This window comes from Lithobates pipiens, unplaced genomic scaffold, assembly GCF_037356315.1.
Source record: "Lithobates pipiens isolate NorthernLeopardFrog02 unplaced genomic scaffold, aLitPip1_a1.2 Scaffold_8, whole genome shotgun sequence".
NCBI lineage: Eukaryota > Metazoa > Chordata > Amphibia > Anura > Ranidae > Lithobates > Lithobates pipiens.
Window position 1 is genome coordinate 200,164,566 of NW_027507903.1, and position 12,739 is coordinate 200,177,304.

The following is a 12,739-nucleotide window of genomic DNA, read 5'->3' on the forward strand; positions in this document are numbered from 1 at the left end:
TTCGCAAACATTCAGCCGATGTGCCCATGTTCATTTTAGATAACTTTGCTGGGGTGTAATATATATCCTGTGCAGGAATTTAAATTGAATTAATCGATCAGTAGCGGACACTAAGTGAGTGAAGTAAACGCTCCACATATCCCACTTTTCTCCACCCAAATCTGGGACCTCTTCCACCCACTGCTTCCTACATCTACATTTGATCACCGAAGGAGGTAAGACAGGAAAAAGCTCCTTATATAATTCAGCTAATGTTTATTTCATGGAGTCATCCAAGAGAACATTTTCCGAAAGGTCTGAAGGTCTAATATTCAGCTTAGTGGAGCCAAACTGGGACAAAAAGGCGTGATGTAGCTGGAGATAGCTAAATAAATAAGGATTTGAGAGCTCAAACTTCAGTTTTAAGATCTGAGAACTGTAACAGCTCACCCCCCTCTGGTGATGTCACCCAAAGTTTTAATCCCTCATGACACCCATATTATTAGATTCGGTATAGTGAGCAGATGGGGAAAAAGGGGGTTCCTCCCCGAAGGCGAGGCTGGCGATTGCCTCACAAAGAGGAAGAATGGGGAGATGCTAAAGTCTCCCCGTTCTGCCTAGCAACAGTGTCACTGATCTCTGCTCCCTGTGATTGGAGCAGAGATCAGTGATGTGTAAAACACAGCCACGCCCCCCACAGTTAGCAACACGCCCCTAGGACACACTTAACCCCTATACTGCCACCTAGCGGTTAACCCCTTCACTGCCAGTGTCATTTACACAGGAATCAGTGCATTTGTATAGCACTTATTGCTGTATAAATAATAATGGTCCCAAAAATTTGTTAAAAATTACTGATGTGTCCACCATAATGTCACAGTCACGATAAAAATCGTTGATCGCTGCCATTTAAAAAAAATAATTATTAATAAAAATGCCATAAAACTATCCCCTATTTTGTAAACGCTATAACTTTTGCGCAAACCAATCAATAATCGATTATTGCGATTTTTTTTTTAAACAAAAATATGTAGAAGAATACGTATCAGCCTAATCTGAGGGAAAAATTTATTTTTTTTTAAATATTTTTGGGGATATTTATTATAGCAAAAAGTAAAAAATAATGCGTTTTATTTTCAAAATTGTCGCTCTTTTTTTGTTTATAGCACAAAAAATTAAAAACGCAGGGGTGATCAAATAGCACCAAAAGAAAGCTCTATTTGTGGGAAAAAAAGAACATCAATTTTGTTTGGGAGCCACGTCGCACGACCTCGCAATTGTCAGTTAAAACAACGCAGTGCCGAATCGCAAAAATTGGTGTCCGTAGACTTCCCCAGCATAAAGCCAGTTTGGTTCACATCAACCAGGGATCAACCAGGGATGGGAGCACTATAGACAATCTAGTGGCCAAAACCTTTGTGAGAACTTTAAAGCGGAGGTCCACCCTAAAGTGGACCTTCCGCTCATCGGAACCCTCCCCCCCTCCGGCGCCACAATTGGCACCTTTCAGGGGGGAGGGGGGTGCAGGTACCTGTACAGTACAGGTATCTGCACCCACTTCCGGGATAGCTCTCTGCGGAAAGGGGCGTAGGTTACACCCCTTTCCGAAAGTCCCCCGCTGCCTGCTGGGAAACACACAGATCCCAGAGGCAGCGGGTCCATCCTTATTGCGCAGCGCGACTCGCATGCGCAGTAGGGAACCGGGAAATGAAGCCGAAAGGCTCCACTTCCTGGTTCCCATACCCAAGATGGTGGTGGCAGCACCCGAGAGACGATCGAGAGATCGGCTTCGGGTGCCGACATCGCGGGCGCGCTGGACAGGTAAGTGTCACTATTTTAAAAGTCAGCAGCTGCAGTATTTGTAGCTGCTGGCTTTAAAAAAAAAAAAAAAAAACGCGGACTCCCGGCGGACTCCCGCTTTAAGATCAGCATTAAGGAGTGCTATTGGTCTATATGAGGAACAACATGTTGGATCCTTACCTGGCTTAGGTATGAGCACCGCATAAGCATCCAGCATAGAGGAAAGCAAAGGCCCATTCTCAAAACAGGATAAGTACAAAGTTCTCAATCGTGCACCCAGTGTGTCTGAATATTGCCTGTACCACTCCACCGGAAAACCATCTGGGCCTGGAGATTTATTTGAAGGAAATTATAGAATGGCCTTCTATTTCTTTGAGAGTAATATCCTGGTCCAACCATGCTCTATCATCATCCTCCAAACTTGGGACAGGAAGGCTGGACATAAGATCTATTAATTCTCCCCTATCATAAGAGGGTATAAGCAAATATAGATCCGAATAGTACTCAACAAATTGAATCATAATAGCCTCAGAGTCAGTAAGCACATCCCCCATCTGAGAATGTATACAGGGTACATTAACAGGAGCCCTCTCATCTGATACCAGCATGGCCTATAACCATTTTTGTCCCCCTTTTCAAAGAGTAATTCAGCCCTATGTAGCAAGGTAGTGTGTGCAAGGTTTGTGTCAAACACGGCAAATTGATGCTTGGCTGCCTTCAAGGATGCAAAAATGGCATCCCCAGGAGCAACCGCATATTCCACCTCCAACCTGCACCCCTTGGACTGCAACCTTTTCCTCTCCTTTCCTCTCTGCAGTGTCTGCCTTACAGGCCGCCGAAATTGCATAAATATAGTGTCCCATCATTACCCACCACCTTGAAAGTATCCCAGACCATCGTTTCCCCAGCAGCGGAAGAATTATTTTCCCAGAAATCAGACATAGGCGTTTGTACTTGTGTCACCTGCTCCACCTGTAGCCAACCAGGCGATAAAGGATCATGATTTTATAACCCCCCTGCCAAATATGTGACAGCATGTACCAGATTTAGGCATTGGCTATTAGCAAAAGCAAGATCGACTCTTGATGCTGTTTTGGTTGTGCGAGATAGACAAGACTAGCCTCTAGGATTTTTCCACCACCATAACTCGGTAAGTTGGGCAGTAGACACCGATGCTAAAAAATCAGTGGGGGAGAAGTCTTAATGCTTATTAGTAGCATCTAGCCTGCAGTCTAGAAAGGCATTGACATCACCAGCCAGGAGTAGAGGGAGGTGCATGAATGGAGCCATCACAACCAACATGTCACACAATAATTGAGCATAAAAAAGGTGGAGGAAAATATACATCGGCTAATACCATTTTTATCGGCAAAATTTCTAGCACTAAAATAATGTATTGCCCTCCTGGGTCAGAGATCACCCTTTGGACCTTGCAAGGGACACTCTTGCAAAGTAAAATAATCACCCATCTGGCATAAGAGGAGTAAGAGGCATGATTAATTTTCTGTATCCATGGCTTATGTAAAGTCAAGACCTTTCTCCCGTCCATATGAGTCTCCTGCAGAAGAACAATATGCGGTCTGGCTGCCTTCAGATAAGCAAACATAGCCACCCTTTTAACTTTATTATTAAGGTCCTGTATATTCCATGATAGTACATTAACCGATATAGCCATTAGTACAGTTTAAAGACCCCGCCAAGATATGTATTCCTGAGAAGCTGTAAAACAACACAGATAACATGATGTAATTGCATCTTGTCCCCACAAGATGGCTTCTGAAAACAAGAAAAATAGTTGCAAAGCAAAGAATATTTAAGATGATGAAATTGTACAGATTCCCCACACACTGGCACCTGGAAACTGGAAAAAACATACCCTGCTGTAATATCTAACATAAAAAAAAGAACAAAAACCTGGCATTCAGCTTATACCCTTAACCCATATTAATAGTCACTGGATGGTGGCTAGAAGATTAGCAAACAATAGTCATCTGCAGAAGTCCTGAGATTAAAAAAAAAACATCCACCTGCAGATTTGAAAAAGACAAAAGAATATAGGCAAAACCAAAAAGAAAAGAAAAACGTACATAGAACTGTAGCACATTTCATGAGCTCACTATGTGACTCCATAGCACAGGAGGAGAAACTCTGCACCAGTTAGCAAACCAATGCAAGGACATTCCTGATGCAAATGGGCAGATAGTGTTATCAGCATGGTAGAGAAGGCAAAAGAAGAAAAAACATTAACAAAACAATGTCAGAGCAAGAACTCATGAGCAAAAAGCTTGCAAAGCAAGCATGTCAGGGAGAATCACATACCCATTCACTGACTTACAGGAACAACTTCCAGAACCCTGATGTAGCAGTGAAAAAAATAGAGTTAAATAGTGTCAAGACAGTCCGTGGCATCCCCTGAGGATTCAAAAAACGTCACAGTACCTTGGTATTCCAACCGCAACTTGCTCGGATACAGCATACTATACTTTAGGTCTTTGATCCTCAGATGCCTGCGAACCTCAGTATAAGAGCAGCGTTTCTTCTGCGTTTCCACAGCAAAATCAGGAATAAGCATTATTTTGGCATTTACATAATGTAAGGCAGCGTACACACGAGAGGATTGTCCGTCCAACTAAGTCCGTCAGACAATCCGACAGACAGTCCGTCCTACTTTTGAATGAACGGACTTGACCACACACGATGAACAGACAGTCCGCTGAAAGCTTGCGCGATGACGTGTACAGCACGTATGACGGGACTAGAAATACGACGTCCAATACACTGCAATGCAACCTTCGGCCGTGTAAATCCTTTCTGAGCATGCGCCATACTTAGTCCGTCCAACTTGCCTACTCACGAGCGGACTGTCAGCTGAAACCAAAGTTGGACGGACAATATTACGGAAATTCCGAAAGACTTAGTCCGCCAGACTGTCCGTTGAAAAAGTCTGCTGAAGCCCACACACGAGCGGACTGTCCGCTGAAACACGTTTTAGCGGACCAAGTCCGTCAGACAGTCCGCCCGTGTGTATGCGGCCTAACTCATCCCTTTTGCGTGCCTCTGTCAGGATCGGGTCCGGTCCCTAAAAGTCTCGGCGGATTTCCAGGAGGGTGTTCGTCTGTGGGTACCCGATGGGCCCTTTCCATCACATAGGTAGGGGAGACTTGATTGAAGCTAGAGTAGATCTTGAAAGAATTGCTCCACAATCTGGGTCAGATTGTGCCTCTTAGCCTTTTCCAGTAGTCCCACCATTCTGATGTTGTTACAAAGCTGTCTATTTTCTGTGTCCTTCTCCATTTTTTACACATTGTTCTCCCCTGGGCCCTCAGTTCAGCCAGTTGTGCAGTATGTGTAGTAGATGAGGGATTCCCACCTGCGTCAGGCTTACCTCCTTCCATCCTCTTTGCAGGCTTGTCTTGATGAGGAGGCCATGCTGTGTGCCCTGGCATGATGACTGTGGCTGCACATATAGGTTTGGTCTTCTGAGAGCACAGGGACCCAGGAGTGTGCTTTGCCGACGCCGATTTTCAGGTTTGCATGGAGCCTGTGATCACCCGATTCCAGGGATGTATAGATGAGGCACTGGGGTGAGAGATTTTTCCACGATGGAACTGGATTGTTCAGGATCATATGGAGCTCTGTGCAGACATTTCCTGTCTTGTTCACATCCCATCCACGCCCTCCACATACCCCAGTTCTTAATACCATATATTGCCCCCTATTTAACATCAATGACAGCTTGAAGTCTTTTGTGGTAATTGTGGATGAGGCTCTCTATCTTCTCAGATGGTAAAGCTGCTCATTCGTCTTGGCAAAAAGCCTCCAGTTCCTGTAAATTCTTGGGCTGTCTTGCATGAGATCTCCCCAGAGTGGCTCAATGATATTGAGGTCAGGAGACTGAGATAGCCACTCCAGAACCTTCACTTTATTCTGCTGTAGCCAATGACAGGTCGACTTGGCTTTGTGTTTTGGATCATTGTCATGTTGGAATGTCCAAGTACATCCCATGCGCAGCTTCCTGGCTGATGAATGCAAATGTTCCTCCAGTTTTTTTTGATAACATACTGCATTCATCTTGCCATCAATTTTGACCAAATTTCCTGTGCCTTTTGTAGCTTACACATGCCCCAAAACATCAGTGATCCACCTCCGTGTTTCACAGTAGGAATAGTGTACCTTTCATCATAAGCCTCCTCTCCAAATTATGGTTGTGGCCAAAAAGCTAAATTTTGGTCTCATCACTCAAAATTAATTTGTGCCAGAAGGATTGAGGCTTGTCTCTGTGCTGTTTGGCGTATTGTAAGCGGGATACTTTGTGGCATTTGTGTAGTAATTGCTTTCTTATGGCGACTCGACCATACAGCCCATCTTTCTTCAAGTGCCTCCTTATTGTGAATCTTGAAACAGCCACGGCATATGTTTTCAGAGAGGCCTGTATTTCACCTGAAGTTATTTGTGGGTTTTTCTTTGCACCCTGAACAATTTTCCTGCCAGTTTTGGCTGAAATTTTAGTTGGTCTATCGGACCGTTGTTTGGTTTCAACAGAACCCCTAATTTTCTGCTGCTGATTGGCATTCTCAATTCCTTGCATATCTTTTTATATCCCTTTCCTGTTTTATACAGATCAACTACCTTTTCCCACAGATCCTTTGACAATTCTTTTGCTCTCCTCATGACTAGGAATCCAGAAATGTCAGTGCAGCACTGGGTGAAAGATGCAAGGGTCTGCCAGGAGTCCAGAAACTCACTGACCTTTTATACACACACTAATTACAAGCAAACAGATCACAGGTAAGGATAGTTACCTTTAATAGCCATTCAAACCCCTTTGTGTCAACTTGTGTGCGTGTTATCAGGCCAAAATCATCAGGGTATGTAAACTTTTGATCAGGGTCATTTGGGTAGTTTCTGTTGGGATTATGATTTAAAAAGAATAAACACAGTCAGCCAAACACTAACCATGAGTGAAAGAAAAGTTTTTGTGTTATCATTCATATTCTCTGAAAAATGGCCAAGAAATTATAAATTCTGCCAGGGTATGTACACTTATAAGCACAACTGTATATTCTGTCAGTGGTGGTCAACTTTCTTCATACAGGGGTCTCAAGTGCCGCCCCTGACATCACCAAAGGTCCACACAAAAAATAAAGTAAATATTCATTCTTAGAGACAGCAAACACCCAACAAGAGATTGTGAAACACTTTGGGTATGTTACTGGAGAATGTCAAAGACAGTGGCTATAATACAATAGATAGTCATAGACTGCGGGCATGATACAAGAGATGGTCAGAGACTGGGGGCATGATACAAGACATGGTCAGAGACTGTGGACATGATACAAGAGATGGTTAGAGACTGTGGGCATGATACAAGGGATGGTCAGAGACTGTGGGCATGATGCAAGAGATGGTCAGAGACTGCAGTCATGATACAAGAGATGGTCAGAGACTGCAGTCATGATACAAGAGATGGTCAGAGACTGCAGGCATGATACAAGAGATGGTCAGAGACTGTAGGCATGATACAAGAGATGGCCAGAGACTGCAGTCATGATACAAGAGATGGTCAGAGACTGCAGACATGATACAAGTGATGGCCAGAGACTGCAGGCATGATACAAGAAATGGTCAGTGACTGGGGACATGATACCAGAAATGGTCAGTGACTGAGGGCATGATACAAGACATTGTCAGAAACTATAAACATAATACAATAGCTGTTGGAGACAGTGGACATTTTTCAAGTGGCAGTTATAGACTAGAGACACATTATATGAGACTACTAGATATCACTGCTGTAACAGGGCAATAGGGAAACCTAGATCAGTGTCTGCAGGGCCACACATAAAGTGCCAAAGGGCCACATGTGGCTCCTGGGCCCCAGGTTGGGCACTGGGGTTTTGTGTTGTCTTCTGTTTTTTCTCATTTAATTTCTGCATCTATTTTACTGGTAATTTACATAATGCAAAGAATTGGCACTGTATGATCTATATGATCTATATGATATGCAGCTTTGCTGCCTTTTGTAACTAGTTTCATAATTACTTTCAAATGGCTGCTCTCTGCTGAGATCCAGTGAATCAGAGCTGAATACAACAGATGTCACTTTTGTGACATCCAAGTTTGTTCAGTTTGGAATGCCATAGCTTGTGACTAAAAGTAAACAGACCCATGTTGGGCCTATGAACATGTCAGAGTAAACAGACATGCATTTAATTTCTTTTACCACCAATCCATCATTTTTTGTAAAAGACTGGAAAATATTTTTTTTACTTTTTTATTTAGATGAACTTAGAGGTAATCAAATGTAAATGGATGAATGCTTGTTTGCCATTTTACATTCGCCTGCCCATAGACTACAATACGCGTCCAGTCAAATCCACCTGAAAAACGAACAGGCCAATGTGATGAAATTGCTCATCTGAAAGGACTCAACAAAAAAATTAAAGTTCAGAGTTTAGATTGACATGGACTCAGATAAGAAAATGACCAGTCATCCATACCTGGATGGGAGTGATAATGTAAGATTTCTGCTACCTGTGAATTCAATGAACTGTCTGGTTTTAGCACAAAGTGGGGAATTGATCTGGACTGAAGTATGCAGAATCTGGAGCAGCATGGCAACCAATCCGTTTCTATCTTGAAATTTCCAAAGCTTATCTGAACAAGCTGAAAAAAAGAACCTGGTTGTCATACACAGCTGCTCCGGATTTTAGCTGCTGCAATTATAATAAATTCCCCTCTTTGACTCTGCTAAAACCAGAAAGTTCACTGTGTTTACTTGATAGCATTAGTAGCTCACTGATTGGTTTTATTTTATGCCTAGAATTGCTCTATATGGATTAACACTTTTTTTCTGAACAAGGCCAGTGATTACCTGTGTTGCTTCTCAGCATTTGATTTACTAAAGCTTTTGTAAATCATCAAAGTACATTGACAAAGTATACCATTTAACAGAAAGGTACATTGGTAATTGAAAAGAAAATGCTTCCGATATATAATTTTGCTTATTTTCTTTATTTTTAGTTAAGGTTATGTTAGTTCCAGTTGGTCAAGTCATTACTATTGCATTTTCCATTGGAAAGTCTGTTGGAAATCTTAAAAATGACTTTGCATCTCAGATGAAAATACCAGAAACAGTCATACGCATTATGTTTGAAGGTATGTAAAATAGACTTACTAAATAGTTTTTTGTACGTTCATTACCCTTCAGGCTCTATTCACACTAATGCGTTTTTTGACGTATTTTACATTTTGCAGCAATGCAGGGAAATTTTTTAACATGTATTCCTATGAAACATGTTCACATCAATGCATTTTTGTGCCTCTACATTTTTGGAAAGGTTTGGGGACGTTCAATGGAACCTCATTCAAAATGCAAGTACCGCGATTTTGCCACGATTTTTTTTTACACTGGTTGTTTAGATGGAGGCCGGGAAGCCTTAAAAACCGATGAGTCATCAGCTGTCAGCGGTGTTCCCGCTGAATGTAATGTTCAGATAAGGGTCTGGTATGGATTTTGGGGGGACTCTCTGAATCCATACTAGACCCAAGGGCCTGGTATGGACCTGGGGGGACCCCATGCTGTTTTTTTTTTGCACAGTTTTTGTTAGCCGGGCTGGTATGGTTCGGGGGGGAGGGGCGCTCGTCCCCTCCCTTTCCTGGCCTTCTGGGCTGTATGCTCGGATAAGGATCTGGTATTGATTTTGAGGGGGACCCTACGCCATTTTTGTAAAAAAAACAGCAAGCACCGCAAAAAGCACTGCAGAAACGCTCTAAAGCAACATGCATAGATGTGAATGGAGCCTAAAGGAAGGCTTAAGTATAATTTCAAATCGGACTGCTGCACCGACTATTTTGCATTTTTTTTTTCTTTTTTTTTACTATTTTGCAATTTAATCATATTAAGTCTGTGGGAGGTCCTAAGTTACCTTGTACCTAATACCAAAATACCAGAAACAGTTATACAAGGTAATAGTGGAAAGTACGTAAAAATATATGTCTGTATGGAATTTTCAGTGTAATGTAATGGGAGACTCAAACTTCATTAAAAATTGATACAATAAAATACCTTTTTTATCCTTGCACCAAAAGATTTTTATTTCCAAAAAACTTTTCCTGTAGTTGGCTCACTGCTTGTTCCACTAAGCCAGCCAAAATATGAGCAAAGATTACATTCACTGTGTGGCATGGAATGCAGCATCCTTGGTAAATCCACAGTTTTTTCTGCATTCAGGGTTTCATCTGTGTTGAAAACTGGCATGCTCTGAAGGATGTCACCTGAGCAACCAACTATTTCTATGCACAATTTCAGTCTCAGCTTTACAATTAATCTACCATATGCACAAAATGTATATCTTGATGACATGAATACTTTAACGTAACAAGCAAGGCATTTTGCCTTTCTGGTTATAACCCCTGTTGCGATAACTTTACATGACACACACCTATGATATTTGAAGTTATTAAATATGGGATGACTGTATCTGTCTTCTCGTTTTATTTATTTTTTATGTATTTTGTGTTCCTTTATTTCTATCAGGGTGGATTTGATTTAAATCAGGTCGATTTAAATCATGATTTAGATCACTAGTAAAAAGGATTGATTTTAAAAATAGTTTTTAAAGAGCAACTGTCATCTCTGTCCCGCAGCGGCTCTTCCTCTGACCCGCTGTTGACTCACTGACAGTCCCATTCACTTTAATAGGACGGCTGGTGATGACATAACAAGATGAGGGACGTGACGATAGCAGGTGAGGGGATGCCCGCTAACAGGCGCTGCCATGATGGATGTGAAATGACAGGTGCTCTTTAAAGTGGTTGTAAACCCTTACAAACCACTTTGACCTACAGGTAAGCCTAGATTAAGGCTTACCTGTAGGTCCAAGAAATATCTCCTAAACCTAAACGGTTTAGGAGATATTTGCCAAAAGACAGGCACTGAGCGTGCCGATGTCAACGGCGATATGCTGCGAGTGGCGGCTCCCGTGCACATGCACGGAAGTGATGTCATCGCAGCTCCGTTGAATGACAGCGCCAGAGCAGCGAGACCCACCAAGAAGATGCAGGCTCTGTACACAAGGGGACAGCGGTGACTTCGGTGGGTCCTGTGTCAGGTAAGTGACACATAATGGACTACTATGCGATGCATAGTGGTCCATTATGCTTTACCTTTGCAGGGAATCAAAGAGGAAGTAAAACCATCAGGGTTTTTTCTTCCTCTTTAAATGTATGGACTTATTCTTGCTGGTAGTTAGAGTCTTTATTATTTGCAAACAAACTGAAGGTTTCCTATTTAGAATAATAAGCTGTCAAGTTAGTAAAATGGCGATATCAGAACTGATTCAAGTATGCAGTGTGTAGTGTACATAGATTTGCAAAACAGTGGGATAAAGGAATATTCCTGAACTTTGTTTTATCTCATGGTTACTGTGAAATTCTGTGAGTGCATCAATGCAGTGCATGTCAACTCAGGTTGCAGAGTTTGGATTAATTGAATGAGTTTACCAAAATGTAAATATTGCAGAATATATAGTCTCATGCTACATAACTTAGCTCCATTCCATGCTGAATAAACTAAATTATTACTTTATCTTAAATAGAAAGCTATCTTTAGATCGATTTTAACTCCAAAAGCATTTTAGTAAAATAAATTTAATAAACAAAAATAAAAAAAATCGATTCAAATAAAAAAAAAAACTCAGATTTATTTATTTATTTTAAATCATTGATTTTTTTCCACCCTAATTTCTATTGTGAATATGCAATATAGGGGGCACTAGAAATAACCAAACCTGCTGCCTATTATGTGCATATAACTACATGTAATCATAAGTAATAGATATAACCTATATGTTGAGATATGTCATACAAAAACACAAACGAATTAAATGATAATATAGATATACAAAATAAATCACATACTCATAAAGTCCGCGAATATCATCGCCAAAATAGGGCAAAAAATTATTTGTGTCTGAAAAGTTCATATAGTGAAGTCCATAGATGAATCCGCCTGAGATATTATTATTATTATCCATGCTGTGCAGACACCCAGTGGCTGATGTGCACACTAAACACTCACCAGACAGCTCCTAAATCACAAGCAGTCTGAAAAGCCTTATTCCACCTCTGCATGTTCCAACCAGGGAATCAGCTCATACATTACAGAGATGTTCCTTCTAAGTCAACTTGCACATATAGAACCAGCTCAGAAGAAAAGGAAATATGGTTGGAAAAATGTTTTTTCAAATCGATGCGGCACCCCAAAGTCAGTGTTGCAGTGATTTGAACAGTGCTATTGCCGGAAATAGGGTGCGACTTGTCATGCGCTTGGTCCTGTCAAGAGCATGACAAGTCACTCCAATGTTAACGAGGGCTTAATTGTGGAAGTATTCACTTAAATTATCTAACCATTTAAAAACAAATTCATGTATATTTTATCTGCACATGAGTGGGTAATTGAAATTAATATTTACACAATATATTGTGTGAAATTTCTCACCTTCTTTATTACATAAGTGTTTATATGTTATTAGATGTCTGTGTCACACTATAATAATTTAGAATTTACTGTAATTTGCCTACATCTCATAGCACCGGAAGCATACTATGTTTTCTGTTTGCTTGTTTCTTACTACAGGCCGGGCAGTGGAAGACCATGAGACTTTAGTAGATCTTGGTATCACACCCAATGGAACTATCCAGCTGGATATGCAGTCGTTGGATCCTGAAAACCATCCAGTCAAAGCTGTGAAATTTCAGCATGAATACAGCATGCCAGATGTGATAACTGTCCGGGTTCAAACAGGTTTGACAGCAGTTAAAATACTTATGATGAACCTGCCTTGCTTGTATTTACGTCTTTGACATACAAAGTGGTGATCCCATCCCTTAAATCAGTAGACTCCAAACCGGATGTGGCCCTTTACTTGCCTTTATCAGGCCCTTGGGACACTATTCC

General features: G+C 41.4%; 1 protein-coding gene across 1 annotated transcript in view; it reads left to right on the plus strand.

The window, feature by feature from the left end:
- The window catches only part of IQUB (IQ motif and ubiquitin domain containing), a 68,239-nt gene that overhangs the window by 13,256 nt on the left and 42,244 nt on the right, over positions 1 to 12,739 (plus strand). The window contains exons 3-4 of the mRNA XM_077473587.1: positions 8,803 to 8,937; positions 12,419 to 12,586. Coding sequence (XP_077329713.1) covers positions 8,803 to 8,937; positions 12,419 to 12,586 — 303 coding nt within the window. The remainder of the gene's footprint in view (positions 1 to 8,802; positions 8,938 to 12,418; positions 12,587 to 12,739) is intronic.